This window comes from Schistocerca piceifrons, chromosome 2, assembly GCF_021461385.2.
Source record: "Schistocerca piceifrons isolate TAMUIC-IGC-003096 chromosome 2, iqSchPice1.1, whole genome shotgun sequence".
Lineage (NCBI taxonomy): Eukaryota > Metazoa > Arthropoda > Insecta > Orthoptera > Acrididae > Schistocerca > Schistocerca piceifrons.
In genome coordinates, this window is record NC_060139.1 from 75,625,174 (window position 1) to 75,638,502 (window position 13,329).

Below are 13,329 nucleotides of genomic sequence, written 5' to 3' on the forward strand. Positions count from 1 at the left end.
CTTGATTAAGTCCTCGATTAAGGCGAATGCGGGGATTGTTAACTGCAAATAAATAAATAAATAAATAAAAATAAAAAAAATTGTGCCCTGCCCTAAATGACCTCGTCGTTGATGGGACGTTAAACTTAAATTGTTTCCCCTCTTCTTTATTTCTTTCCGCTTCTATGGCTCAGTAGAGTTTCATGGGAATCGCCATCCGCAATACTAGAATGAAAATAATCTTCATTACTGCTAATTAAAAATCGCCTTCGAGCCAGAAAGGAAAAACAGGATAAATAAACTTTTTATGTGACCACCAATAAAGTGAACTAAAAGAATTGTCGCATAGCACATATGTTGTTACTAGAAACCTAATATTGTTCCTTCTCAACAAATAAGTCAGTTTCATGTATATACCTTAACTTAAATTGTAATATATAAGTTATAATGGACTACTGTGTTTATATCTAATACTAGGCTGAGAGATCTCATTGCTGGTTTCATTGTAATGATCTTGTGCCTAAGCAGCTCCTAATTATCTTACTCTACGCTATAGTATCTATAGGGGATAACCAAAAGAAATCCGCTATTGAATATCCTCGTATACAATATTTCTGCATTACTGGAAAACCTAGTATTAGAAAATACTGCTTATTAACTTGACTAGTTACGCCAGAATCTGCATTTTGAATTACTTGGGGAGACTATTGATCCCTTAAGCAATTATAGATCAAGTACAGCGCCTATAGAATCTTGATTTCCGTATGTTTTAGTTAAACAACCTTGTTCTAATATCTCTGACCCATTTCTTTCCTAGTATTGTGATACTAACACAACTGAAACTATTATTAGCTACTGATGAAAACTGATCAAACTACTTTAAATATGACTGTGATCTTACTCTGTTCATACTATCACTTCTTATTGTTTTCTATGTCTAGGATTGCCTTTCTTTTTCTTTTTAGTTTTGGTTGGAATGTCTTTTCTGTGATATTTGATTACTTTTTTTCTTTCTTATATAGCATCCAGACACATGAACCATGGACTAAATCCACTTTCCTGTATTCTCGGCATACTCTTCAACATAGGAAAAATGAAACAAAAAAACTGTATGCAACCGGAACTTAATTTTCTAAAAACATACTTCATTACTAGATGGCTTAGCTTTCTAATTACCCAGATTTCTAACCTACATAATGCAATACGTTGGTGGCTCCACAAGCTACTTATTAAAAGTGATGAAATGGCTGTGTAAGAGGTTCATCACCTCAATTATAACGTCTAAATTGTCTTCTGTCAGCTAATAAATTCTTCCTGTTTTGAGCTACAGCTGCAGAATTAACTGAGCATTAATAGTTATGTTTATTAATGAATATCACTACGCAATTTCAAACTCTGAACCAAATTACATCAATATTGTTTTCTTACTCTCCTGAATCCTTTTAAATTTTTATACCTACTGTTCCAAATCCTATCAGAACTTCATAAACATGAAATGAAAGTTGTCAAATAATCATCTGCTCAACAGTAGATCTGAAGTTCTCACTGAAAAAGGTTACTTATTTAAACTACATTTCAAACTGCTCCAGACAAGCTCTCAGTATCAAGCAACTAAAATACCATTCCTTGGAAAATGAACAACGCTTCCATTGCCCTGTAACATTATGGTGTAAATGCAGGTAATTAAGTATACTGATTCCAGGCGCCAGTTTTTTCTATTTATTAAAAATTCAGTAAAATAGTCTTGATGACAACAGGCATTTATTTTGGTTGGCAACCAGTTTTGGTCTATGATTTAGATCATCTTCATGCCATAAGCGCTGCAATACAACAGTAACACATATCCAGAGAGATCTATGTAGTAAACGCTACAGTAATTAAAAAATAAAGACATATCTATGACGGTGGCTGGTGGTGGTGAACAGATAGTAATGTGGATAAAAACATAAAAAATAAAAGTCAGAGTAATTATAAAATAAAATGTTATACCCATGATGGCAGTTGGTGGTGGTGAACAGAGAACCAGCCGCTATCATGTGTATAACATTTTATTTTGTTATTATTGTAGCTTTTATTTTAGATGTTTTTAGCCATGCTACCATTCCTTTTTATAGCAATCGCTCTGAATATATATTACTACCATATTGCAATGATTGCAGCCTGAAGATGGTCTAAATCATAGACTGAAACTGTTTGCCACCCAAAGTAAACATCTGGTGCAGCCAAGATTGTTTTACTGAATTTTAATATTTTACACTGATTGCTGTTTACTTTCGATTGAATGAATTCTTTCCAAAATTTTAAATTCTTTTGTATCTATTATAAAAAATATTATGATGTCAGCTCCATTTCTCTGTAGAACTGAGAGCTAATCAGCTTTTCCTTTCACAATGCAGGTAGTCTGTAAGTTATCGAAGGCACCACCCTTCTTCCAGCACATTGGCATACTAGTACAATTTTCAATAAATATTACAATACAATAATGCAAGAATTGACATTATGTCATTCTGTGTTAGCCTATGCATGTAAGATAGTGCAACTCATAAATCCACGATTTGCTCTGGAATTTTTTGGAGTTTCACAGTCTGCTACACATAACATAGCATTTCTTACATGTTGCCAATAATCTGTGACACTAAATAGTAAAATTAACTTTTGCTAATATAATCTGTCAGTGATGGCAGAGCTTCTCATATTTCTACAGAAATTAAAGTAAGAGGATTAAATATTATGCGCTCATTTTCTTTATTAATAATGAAAAATGAATTCAATAAAATATCATTGGCTGGTCTTTTAGTTATTTCTCAATATGATACATTAGTAAAAACTTAAGATGTTTCTTGTTGGTTGTTTGCAGTTATTTATTGTTCTTTTTTAGTACAAAATCGAAGGTAAATGTAATCTCATGTCTTGACTATTTCATATTTTGTGTCTCAGTAAATTACTTAGATGTTTGTCTCACTGTTTCTTATGTGTCACTGTTCCTTTAGTTACCTCTGATAATAATAAGAAAAGTTCAGATGTCAGGCAGTTTCCATAGGGTCAGAAAACGTGACAAAAGCATTGATTAGTAAGTGCATTTGTACATGTTTTTCTTGGGTAATTACAAGACTTTCACTATGCCAAATGCCTACATGTGACTATTGGTTGTAATATGTTTTTACTGAACAGGGACAGAGAATCAGTATGATGATACTGTTACCCAAAGAAGTAAATGGATTGCCAACTCTGGAAAAAAACCTTCTTAGTATAGATCTGCATCATATTCTGCGTCAAGTGTACGAAACAGAAGTACATGTCTATTTGCCGAAATTCAAGCTAGAATACGAGAAGGAGCTTCAGGAAACGCTAAGGAAAGTGAGTGAAATGAAAACTATTTAGTTCATAAAAATTGACACAATTTGTAGATTAGTTTTTGTACTTAGCTTCTGTTAAATAATCTTAGAAACTGCTTGATAACTATTTATACTGGATAAATGAGCTGTGCATCCTGGTTTTAGTTTTTATCCTTCGCTTTTATCAGCCATTACAAACTGCTGTATAGGCAATTCGATATTGTCATTGTATTGGTAAACTAAAAAAGTCATTTTTGGTAACTGAGTTAATAACGAGCATCAAAACCGATTCAGGGATTAGTGAACACAGGGTTGTCGTAGCGAGATTGAATACTGTAATCCCCAAATCCTCGAAAAATAAGCGAAAAATATAGCTATTCAAAAAAGCAGATAAAAATTCACTTGACGCCTTCCTGAGAGACAATCTCCACTGGTTCCAAATTAATAATATAAATGTAGACCAGATGTGGCTTAAATTCAAAGAAATAGTATCGCCAGCAATTGAGAGATTTATACCAAATAAATTAACAAACGATGGAGCTGATTCTCCTTGGTACACAAGACGGGTTAGAACACTGCTGCAGAAACAACGAAACAAACATGCCAAATTTAAACAGACTCAAAATCCCCAAGATTGGCTATCTTTTACAGAAGCTCGAAATTTAGCACGGACTTCAATGCGAGATGCCTATAACAGTTTCCACAACGAACCGTGTCTCGAAACCTGGCAGAAAATCCAGAGAGATTCTGGTCGTATGTGAAGTATGTTCGCGGTAAGAAACAATCAGTGCCTTCTCTGCGCGATAGCAATGGAGATACTATCGAAGATAGTGTTGCCAAACCAGAGTTACTAAACACAGTCTTCCGAAATGCCTTCACAAAAGAAAACGAAGTAAATATCCCAGAATTCGAATCAAGAACAGCTGCCAACAAGAGTAACGTAGAAGTAAATATCCGCGGAGTAGTGAAGCAACTTAAATCACTTAATAAAAGCAAGTCTTCTGGTCCAGACAGTATACCAATTTGTTTCCTTTCGGAGTATGCTGATGCATTAGCTCCATACTTAACAATCATATACAACCGTTCGCTCGACGAAAGATCCGTACCCAAAGACTGGAAAGTTGCACAGGTCACAACAATATTCAAGAAAGGTAGCAGGAGTAAATTACAGGCCCATATCGTTAACGTCGATATGCAGCAGGATTTTAGAACATATATTGTGTTCGAACATTATGAATTACCTCGAAGAAAACTGTCTATTGACACACAGTCAACATGGGTTTAGAAAACATCATTCCTGTGAAACACAACTAGCTCTTTATTCACAAGAAGTGTTGAGTGCTATTGACAAGGGATTTCAGATCGATTCCGTATTTCTGGATTTCCGGAAGGCTTTTGACACTGTACTACACAAGCGACTCGTAGTGAAATTGTGTGCTTATGGAATATCGTCTCAGTAATGTGACTGGATTTGTGATTTCCAGTCAGAGAGGTCACAGTTCGTTGTAACTGACGGAAAGTCATCGAGTAAAACAGAAGTGATTTCTGGCGTTCCCCAAGGTAGTGTTATAGGCCCTTTGCTGTTCCTTATCTATATAAACGATTTGGGAGACAATCTGAACAGCCGTCTTCGGTTGTCGCAGATGACGCTGTCGTTTATCGACTAATAAAGTCATCAGAAGATCAAAACAAGCTGCAAAACAATTCAGAAAAAGTATCTGAATGGTGCGAAAAGTGGCAGTTGACCCTCAATAACGAAAAGTGTGAGGTCATCCACATGAGTGCTAAAAGGACTCGTTAAACTTCGGTTACACGATAAATCAGTCTAATCTAAAAGCCGTAAATTCAACTAAATACGTAGGTATTACAATTACGAACAACTTAAATTGGATGGAACACATAGAAAATGGTGTGGGGAAGGCTAACCAAAGACTGCGTTTTATTGGCAGGACACTTAAAATTGTAACAGACCTACTAAGGAGACTGCCAACACTACGCTTGTCCGTCCTCTTTTAGAATACTGCTGCGCGGTGTGGGATCCTTACCAGATAGGACTGACGGAGTACATCGAAAAAGTTCAAAGAAAGGCAGCACGTTTTGTATTATCGCGAAATATGGGAGAGAATATCACAGAAATGATACAGGATTTGGGCTGGAAATCGTTAAAAGAAAGGCTATTTCGCTGCGACGGAATCTTCTCACGAAATTCCAATCACCAACTTTCTCTTCCGAATGCGAAAATATTTTGTTGACACCGACCTACATAGGGAGGAATGATCACCACGATAAAATAAGAGAAATCAGAGCTCGCACGGAAAGGTATAGGTGTTCATTATTTCTGCGCGCTATACGAGATTGGAATAACAGAGAATTGTGAAGGTGGTTGGATGAACCCTCTGCCAGGCACTTGAATGTGATTTGCAGAGTATCCATGTAGATGTAGATGTAGATGAAGAAAACTTCACAAGCCATACATTGCAGATCGCCCCCATTACAGACAATGTCAGGATTATACAAAAGCAATCTTTGTACCTTCTCAAGTTTTTACACGACGTTCCCCAAGATTTCCATGTCTATAGTTGAAAATTTCCACCTTACAGTCAATATGTGCTGTTTTGTTGTATCACATGCAGAAGCCCAGTCGGTTAACTTGTTCAGTGATATTCTAGGACTTAATTTATATGGCACTGCTAACGATTTTACTGTGGTTTTAGATATGTATATTTTTAGTATTACATTTTAAAATCTTTTGTAATTTGCAGTAAAATTTCTTACTGGTCTAATGCACGGAATTAGCTATCTTCAAATAATGGAGGATGCAATAAAATTATTACAGAAATTTGTCTTGAAGGCATAATTTTCGTTCTGTAATGGTAATGACAAGATACACTATACATATTTCCACCCTCATGCTAATTTTTGTTGTTAGTAATGTTTTATTTCCTCTCTGGATAGATATTCCTGTGTTCCCATGTCTGCATCCCACAATTCCTCAATCCAGCTTACATAACTGTTACCTTCATTATTTGTTATATTTTTCAGTCCACTCTGACAAATGTCTTCAAATAATCTACGAAAATGATATACATTGACCACTGCAGTGTTCAGCAGCTAGTGCCATCTCCACTAAAACTTTTCTGCTTACGTGACTGAGTTTTTATGTTTTCAGCTAGTGCAGGAACCTTCTATTATGCTTCGAACTGTAGTCATTATCCACAAATATACCAGTGGAAGATACTGTCAGGGTTTAACAAGAATGTGTGGCACCTGTCGTTTGTGAGCCATTGCATCGCCTTCTTCATCTGAAAACGAAAATTCAATGAATATATTTATAGCTTAGCTATAGGGTTCCCAATGACACTCTTTGCAACAGAAGTCTTTAAGGAAATCGTAGCTACAGTACAGTACAGTTGTTTTCCAAACACTGCCTCCGTTACGTAGATGACACCATTGTCTTCTGGCCCCACGATGAAGAAGAACTGCATAACTTCCATTACAGTCCTAATCAGCAATATACTAACATCCGACAGTTTAAACTGGAAACATTGATGTACGATCGTTGGTATATGTAAAAACATACAGCCAATCTTAGATGGTACACGAGATCTACCAGCACACGTACGTACTTGTGCACCACTTGCCACTGTCACCTTAAGCTCAGGAATTTAATCCTATACGCGTTAACGAAGTGTACACACCAGATCTATGACGCAGGACACTGAAGCAGAGCTACATAAACTGCGATCGTCTTTCAGAGTAAATGGCTCGATGTACGGACAGTACATTATGACAACACAAAATAACGTCAAAAGGAAGGAGGAAATATATAGAGAACACAAGTGTTGGGCAAAGTTCTGTACTGAGAGCGCATTGTACTGATCTACCGAAGTAGGAGCAAAATCAGAGTTGTGCTTCGCTCTACGAAGTATACTTAAACTGACGTCACGCTTCTGGAGTCTATGACGTCCGCTGAAAGTGCTGGATGGTACACATTGGTGAGAAAGGGCGACCTATTAGCACTCTCTTACAAGGGAACCTCCCCATCGCACCCCCCTCAGGTTTAGTTATAAGTTGGCACAGTGGATAGGCCTTGAAAAACTGAACACAGATCAATCGAGAAAACAGGAAGAAGTTGTGTGGAAGTATGAAAAAAATAAGCAAAATATACAAACTGAGTAGTCCATGTGCAAGATGGGCGACAACAAGCAGCGTGTGAGCTCAGGAGCGCCGTGGTCCCGTGGTTAGCGTGAGCAGCTGCGGAACGAGAGGTCCTTGTTTCAAGTCCTCCCTCGAGTGAAAAGTTTACTTCCATTATTTTTACAAAGTTATGATCTGTCCGTTCGTTCATTGACGTCTCTGTTCACTGTAATAAGTTTAGTGTCTGTGTTTTGCGACCGCACCGCAAAGCCGTGCGATTAGTAGACGAAAGGACGTGCCTCTCCAATGGGAACCGGAAACATTTGATCGCAAAGTCATAGGTCAACCGATTCCTCCACAGGAAAACACGTCTCATATATTCTATACGACAGTGGTGACGGCATGTGCGTCACATGACAGGAATATGTTGTCGACCCACCTAACTTGTACACTTGGCGAATGGGTAAAAAGATTCTTCTACCTTGCCCGATTTAGGTTTTCTTGTAGATGTGATAATCACTCCGAAAAAAGTGATGAAAACATAAGAGTTTGTCACATAAACTGCAACAAATGACTGCAACAGTTTCACAGTCGAACAGTTTTCCCTGTGCTCTGTCAAAACATATGTTTTTATCTCGCATCGGACGGACGGGCGGACAGATAATAATTGTCTGAAAATAAAAAATTAAACTTCTCACTCGAGAGAAGGCTTGAGCTAAGGACCTCTCGTTCCGCAGCTGCTCACGCTAACCACGGCACTCCTGAGCTCACACGCTCCTTGATGTTGCCTATCTTGCACATGGAGTACTCAGTTTGTATATTTTGCTTATTTTTTCATACTTCCACACAACTTCTCCCTGTTTTCTCGATTGATCTGTGTTCTGTTTTTCAAGGCCTATCCACTGTTCCAACTTATAACTAAATCTGAGAGGGGTGCGATGGGGAGGTTCCCTTGTTAGCAAAGCACGGGAGAAACATAGGAAGTTAGCAGCGGCAGAACTTGGCGACAACTGAGACTAAAAAACTATACGGTTCTGGGAAGTTTGCGTACTAGCTTGGCAGCAACTTACCTCCAAGAGAAAGACACGGGAAGTGGTTGGGGGTGTGAAGCAGCTAGGTGACACGAGTCTCGAAGATGGACACAGTCTCATATAGACTTGGCTACCAGCAACAGGTAGCCCATATATGGCTGATAGCGATTGCCCATCCGGCGAGACAGTTAACAACGGCACGTCATGCACAGAGTTGTCTCTGCCGCCATCCGGCCACCACGGGTGCAATACTAAACCGTGGGTTGCTCCACATTCGTCAATACCCGCTAATAGAAACACAAACAAAAAAGTTGCAAAAGGTGGACGCTAGTACAGTTTCGATGGAATTGCCATACGCACTTATCAAAAGTTCGTTCTTTTTTGGTGTAAGGAAATCCAATTCAGTTTCAGGAGAAAAATTTTTGTTTTTCCAAGAGGCTGTATTTAACTGCATGGATAATACAGGGTGTATTAAGAAGAATCATCCGATTTGGCACGTCTATATTTCTGAAACTAATAAACATATACGATGAATTTTATTGTTTGATGAAAGGGAAACTGAAAAAGTTTTTTTCACACCTTCTCATACATGCTCAATATGCCCCCCCTTGAGATGCACAGCATATGTCAATGTGGTATTCAAATTGTTACCACACTGCAGCGAGTTTGTCTTTAGTTACAGCTTCCACAGCTGCTGTTATTCGATGTCTCAATTCATTCACTGCTGCTGGTAACGGAGGCACATAAACAGCGTTTTTCATAAATCACCACAAGAAATAATCACATACAGTCAGGTCCGGTGACCTTGGAGGCCAGTAATGTAAGGCTGAATCATTTGACCCGGTACGACCGATCCATTGTTCAGTAATCCTTTGATTTAAAAATTACCGCACTTCCAGATGCCAGTGTGGCGGTGCCCCATTCCGTTGGTAAATGAAGTCATTCGAATCAGTCTCCAACTGTGGGTAAAGAAAGTTCTCAAGCATACCGCGATTTGTGCTTCCTGTAACACTGGTAAAGAAAAATGGACCATACGCCTTTTCCTGTGAAACTACACAAAATACATTAAATTTTGGAGAGTCCCTCTCATGTAGTACAACTTCCTGTAGCTGTTCCGTACCCCATATACTCACATTACGACGGTTCACCTTTCCATTGGAATGGAATGTTGCCTCGTCACTAAACACTAACCGTGGAAGGAAACTGCCGCCCTCCATCTTGCCAAGAAATAAATCACGGAACTCCACACGTTGTTGTTTGTCACTTTCACGAAGCACTTGCAATAACTGAATTTTGTATGGTTTCGTGTGTAAATGTCGACGCAACACACGCTAAACAGACATCGGGGCCATGTTGAGCTGTCGGACTGCACAGCGAACGGATTTCTGCGGACTCCTTGTGAGACTATAGCGGATGCGTTCGACGTCTGTGTAAGACACTCGGGGAAGGTCTGGCGATTTGTCTTTACACAAACAACCTGTTTTTCGGAATTGTTCATGCCATCGTCTAACTCTCTGTGCTGTAGGAGGATCCTCACCTCACCTAGCTTAACAGTTATTACTGACACGCACTGCGCAAACATACAACACGAAACGCTTCCTGTTGTCCCGACACCATTTTTATTAGAACTGAAGTGGGCGCACGCTGCTGCTACCTAGCGGGAGCCACGTAATACTTGAGCGTTTGCCCTTTCCAATGGTGCGTTGTTCACGCACCTATCTCAAATGACATAATAGTTACGATTTTTTTAAAAATCGGATGATTCTTTTTGATACACCCTGTAGTTTACAGACCTTTTATGTACTACCTGTTGCAATCATATTTGTGTTTATACATGACCGGTTTCTGTGTGTCAAACGGTTATCTTTAGACGAATATGCAGCACTGTGGTCTTTTTTCGTTGTCAGCAATAAAGGTTTTGACAAATAAAGCAGGAATGAGTGCCTCCTTACGATTACACCGTTGTTCGTAATAAAGCAATAAGTCTGCTAATGTGCAGCTATTATCATTTGACATATCAAATGTGTGTTGCTCCTCGAGGGAAGATATCTATGCCTTGAATCGGCGACTTTTTCTCTCTAGAAAGTAGTTCGAGTAGTACAGATTTGTCCGGCAATCCTTGTTGGACAGCCTCATCGTTGTTTCAAATGTAACCGAAACGGGTTACCCATAGTTGAAACAAAAACTTGTCTACTGTGACCTAATTCAACGACGAACGCAGTTCAGAGCATTTACAAAAAACTTACATCTACCATCACAGCAGGCTTTATGCTGCCGGAGAAAGTAATGATGTTCGGAAGGCGTCTAAGATACAGTCCCAACGAGCTATCAGAAACAGCGCTGACGGTTTGTGGAAAAAAATCACTCCGTGAGCTTCCCCGACAGTAAATGAAGTACTTGGGAAACACCTCTGTTTAATTACATGTGTATGAAGCACTTTGCATATGGCTAGAGGACGCTACGTTGCCGAAATGATTCACTAAAATGACATTGTTACCTTCTCTGAACACATGCGCGAACGACAGTACATCATTATTGTGATGACGAGAAGAACATGGCACGTGCCTTAACCTAATTTCTCAGGAACTTCGCTCAGTGGAAGAGGAGTCAGAATAAGCAGCGAACAAGTGTGTCGGCTTACCCATAGATTCCCGACCACTTCTGAGAAAAAGATGGTCAAAGTTTTCAACGTAATTTAGATGATTTTTAGCGCACGGAAGTGTCAGTGGCTAGAGTTTGCAGCCTCTCTCCTTTGCACCCAATATTCGAAACCCTTATATTGTTTTATTTATTTTATTTTATTTTGCATTTATCTACCCATGTCCGTAGAAGATTACTAGAGAGCGTTTCTTTTCAAGTTAACGGATACAAGGTTGGTGTATTAATTGTAAAATTACAACTGCGTTTCACAATAAATGTCATAATTTAGTATATAATATGTGTGTGTGTGTGTTATTTTTAAGGGTAACAATTTCATTAAATTGTCATATTCTTTTGTTTAATTCTTATATCAATTCGTATATTAATTATTATATTTTATTCTTATTTTTATTCTTCAGGAAGATTTGGTGCATTTCCAAGGATTATACTGATCGTAGGAACATTCGAATCACACAAGTTTCCACCGAGGGAGGTGACGCAGTGGTTAGCATACTGGACTCACATTCTAGCCAGCCTAATTTTCCTAAATCGCTTCAGGCAAATGCCGGAATGTCTTCTTTGAAAGGGCACGGCCGATTTCCTTTCCCATCCTCCCCTAATCCGATGGGACCGATGTCCTCGCCGTTTGATTCCCCCCCCCCCCCCCCCCCCCCCCCCCCACATCAACCAACCAACACAAGTTTTGAACACCACGAGCATCGCATGAAGGCAGGTTTGCCACAGAAACATCTCTTCGTATGAATAATGAATATCACTCGGGAAAGGAACGTCGTTAAGACTGCTGAAGATTTCACGCCTTGGCAATAACGTCGCTGCAAATCACACATAACGAATTGCTTTACAAAAAACTGGCACTGGCAATTGTTTATGAATCAAGATTCATTACAGGAACTTAACTGAAAAAATTTCAGATAATTTTCTCAAATATTTAGTGTTTTTTTCATTTTCTTTTGATTTGTTCACTAGGAGTACACATACTAGACGAATAAGGACTACGTCATTTCAGTATGCACTGGAAAACATTCGTGTAGTAAACTTAAATGGACATGGTTAGATAAATGAAAAAACTAAAATAAAAATTTAGTTTCATCCATATTTCGCAGCTTCAAACGTGATTGTATTCAGTATACTGGAGGCATGAATTAAAAAACGCCTTCAGTCACAACTTTTCGGTGTTTCACAAAGTACACGAGGCATTTAGTAGCCTGGGTGGGTCCATCATCAGGTGTAATTTGACTTAATGCATGCTTTATTTTTTTCTCTTGAATGAGGTAAAATGCGTATTCCTGTCACGAAAAGGTTTGATGTTAGGTTATGAATTTCGCAAGTCAAACGCGGAAATATTTGAGAAGTATTTGAAAAAGTGAACAGTCTAAACTTACCACATAATCCAAGTTTACACTGTTCATCTTTCCCAATATTACGCACATATTTCCGCGATAGACTTGCGAAATTCATAACCTAACATCAAACCTTTTCGTGACAGGAATATGCATTTCACCTCATTCAAGAGAAAAAATAAATCATGTATTTAGACAAATTACGCCTGATGATGGACCCACAGGGTCCGAAATGCATCGTGTACTTAATAAAACACGAAAAGTTATGACTGAAGGCGTTTTTTAAATTAATACCTCCAGTGTATAACATAAAAATAATAATCGGGTTTCGAACACGGGGCCAAAGTGTGAAACCTCGATGCTAGCCAATGTGCCTCCGTTTCGGATGAATTGTGCTCTCGCCAAAAGGCACTGCAGTAATCTCAAAACTTCGAACGTCGTTTTCTCTGAAACACGTGTTCACTTATTTTTGTCCCGTCTTACGCTGACCGAAGTTTCTGAGAAATCGGGTTATGGCGCTAGTCATGTTCTCGTCGTGAGAGTAGTCAGGAACAATGCATTGACCGTAGCACACTTCTACAGCAACGTGATGTGAAAAACTCTGTTAACACTGACATAAGATTTGGATGACTATTAAATTTAAAATAAGACATCACGTAAGAACACAATCTTCATCGGAACCGTAACATATTCTTCTCTGTGTAATACACGAGGTGTGGCTAGAAAAAAACCGGACTAGTACTGGTGAAACAATAAAACGAATGCAATAAGGCTGAAAGTCGCGTGGTCTGTCACGTGACTCTCGCTCCGCCTACTGCTCGAGTTTCATCTGCCTCCTGCACTCAG

At 38.7% G+C, this 13,329-nt stretch overlaps 1 protein-coding gene across 2 annotated transcripts in view; it reads left to right on the forward strand.

Moving 5' to 3' along the window:
* The window catches only part of LOC124776708 (leukocyte elastase inhibitor-like), a 216,977-nt gene that overhangs the window by 147,925 nt on the left and 55,723 nt on the right, over positions 1 to 13,329 (forward strand). For both annotated transcript variants that reach the window (XM_047251819.1, XM_047251820.1), the window contains exon 6: positions 3,151 to 3,336. In XM_047251819.1, the coding sequence (XP_047107775.1) occupies positions 3,151 to 3,336 (186 nt within the window). The remainder of the gene's footprint in view (positions 1 to 3,150; positions 3,337 to 13,329) is intronic.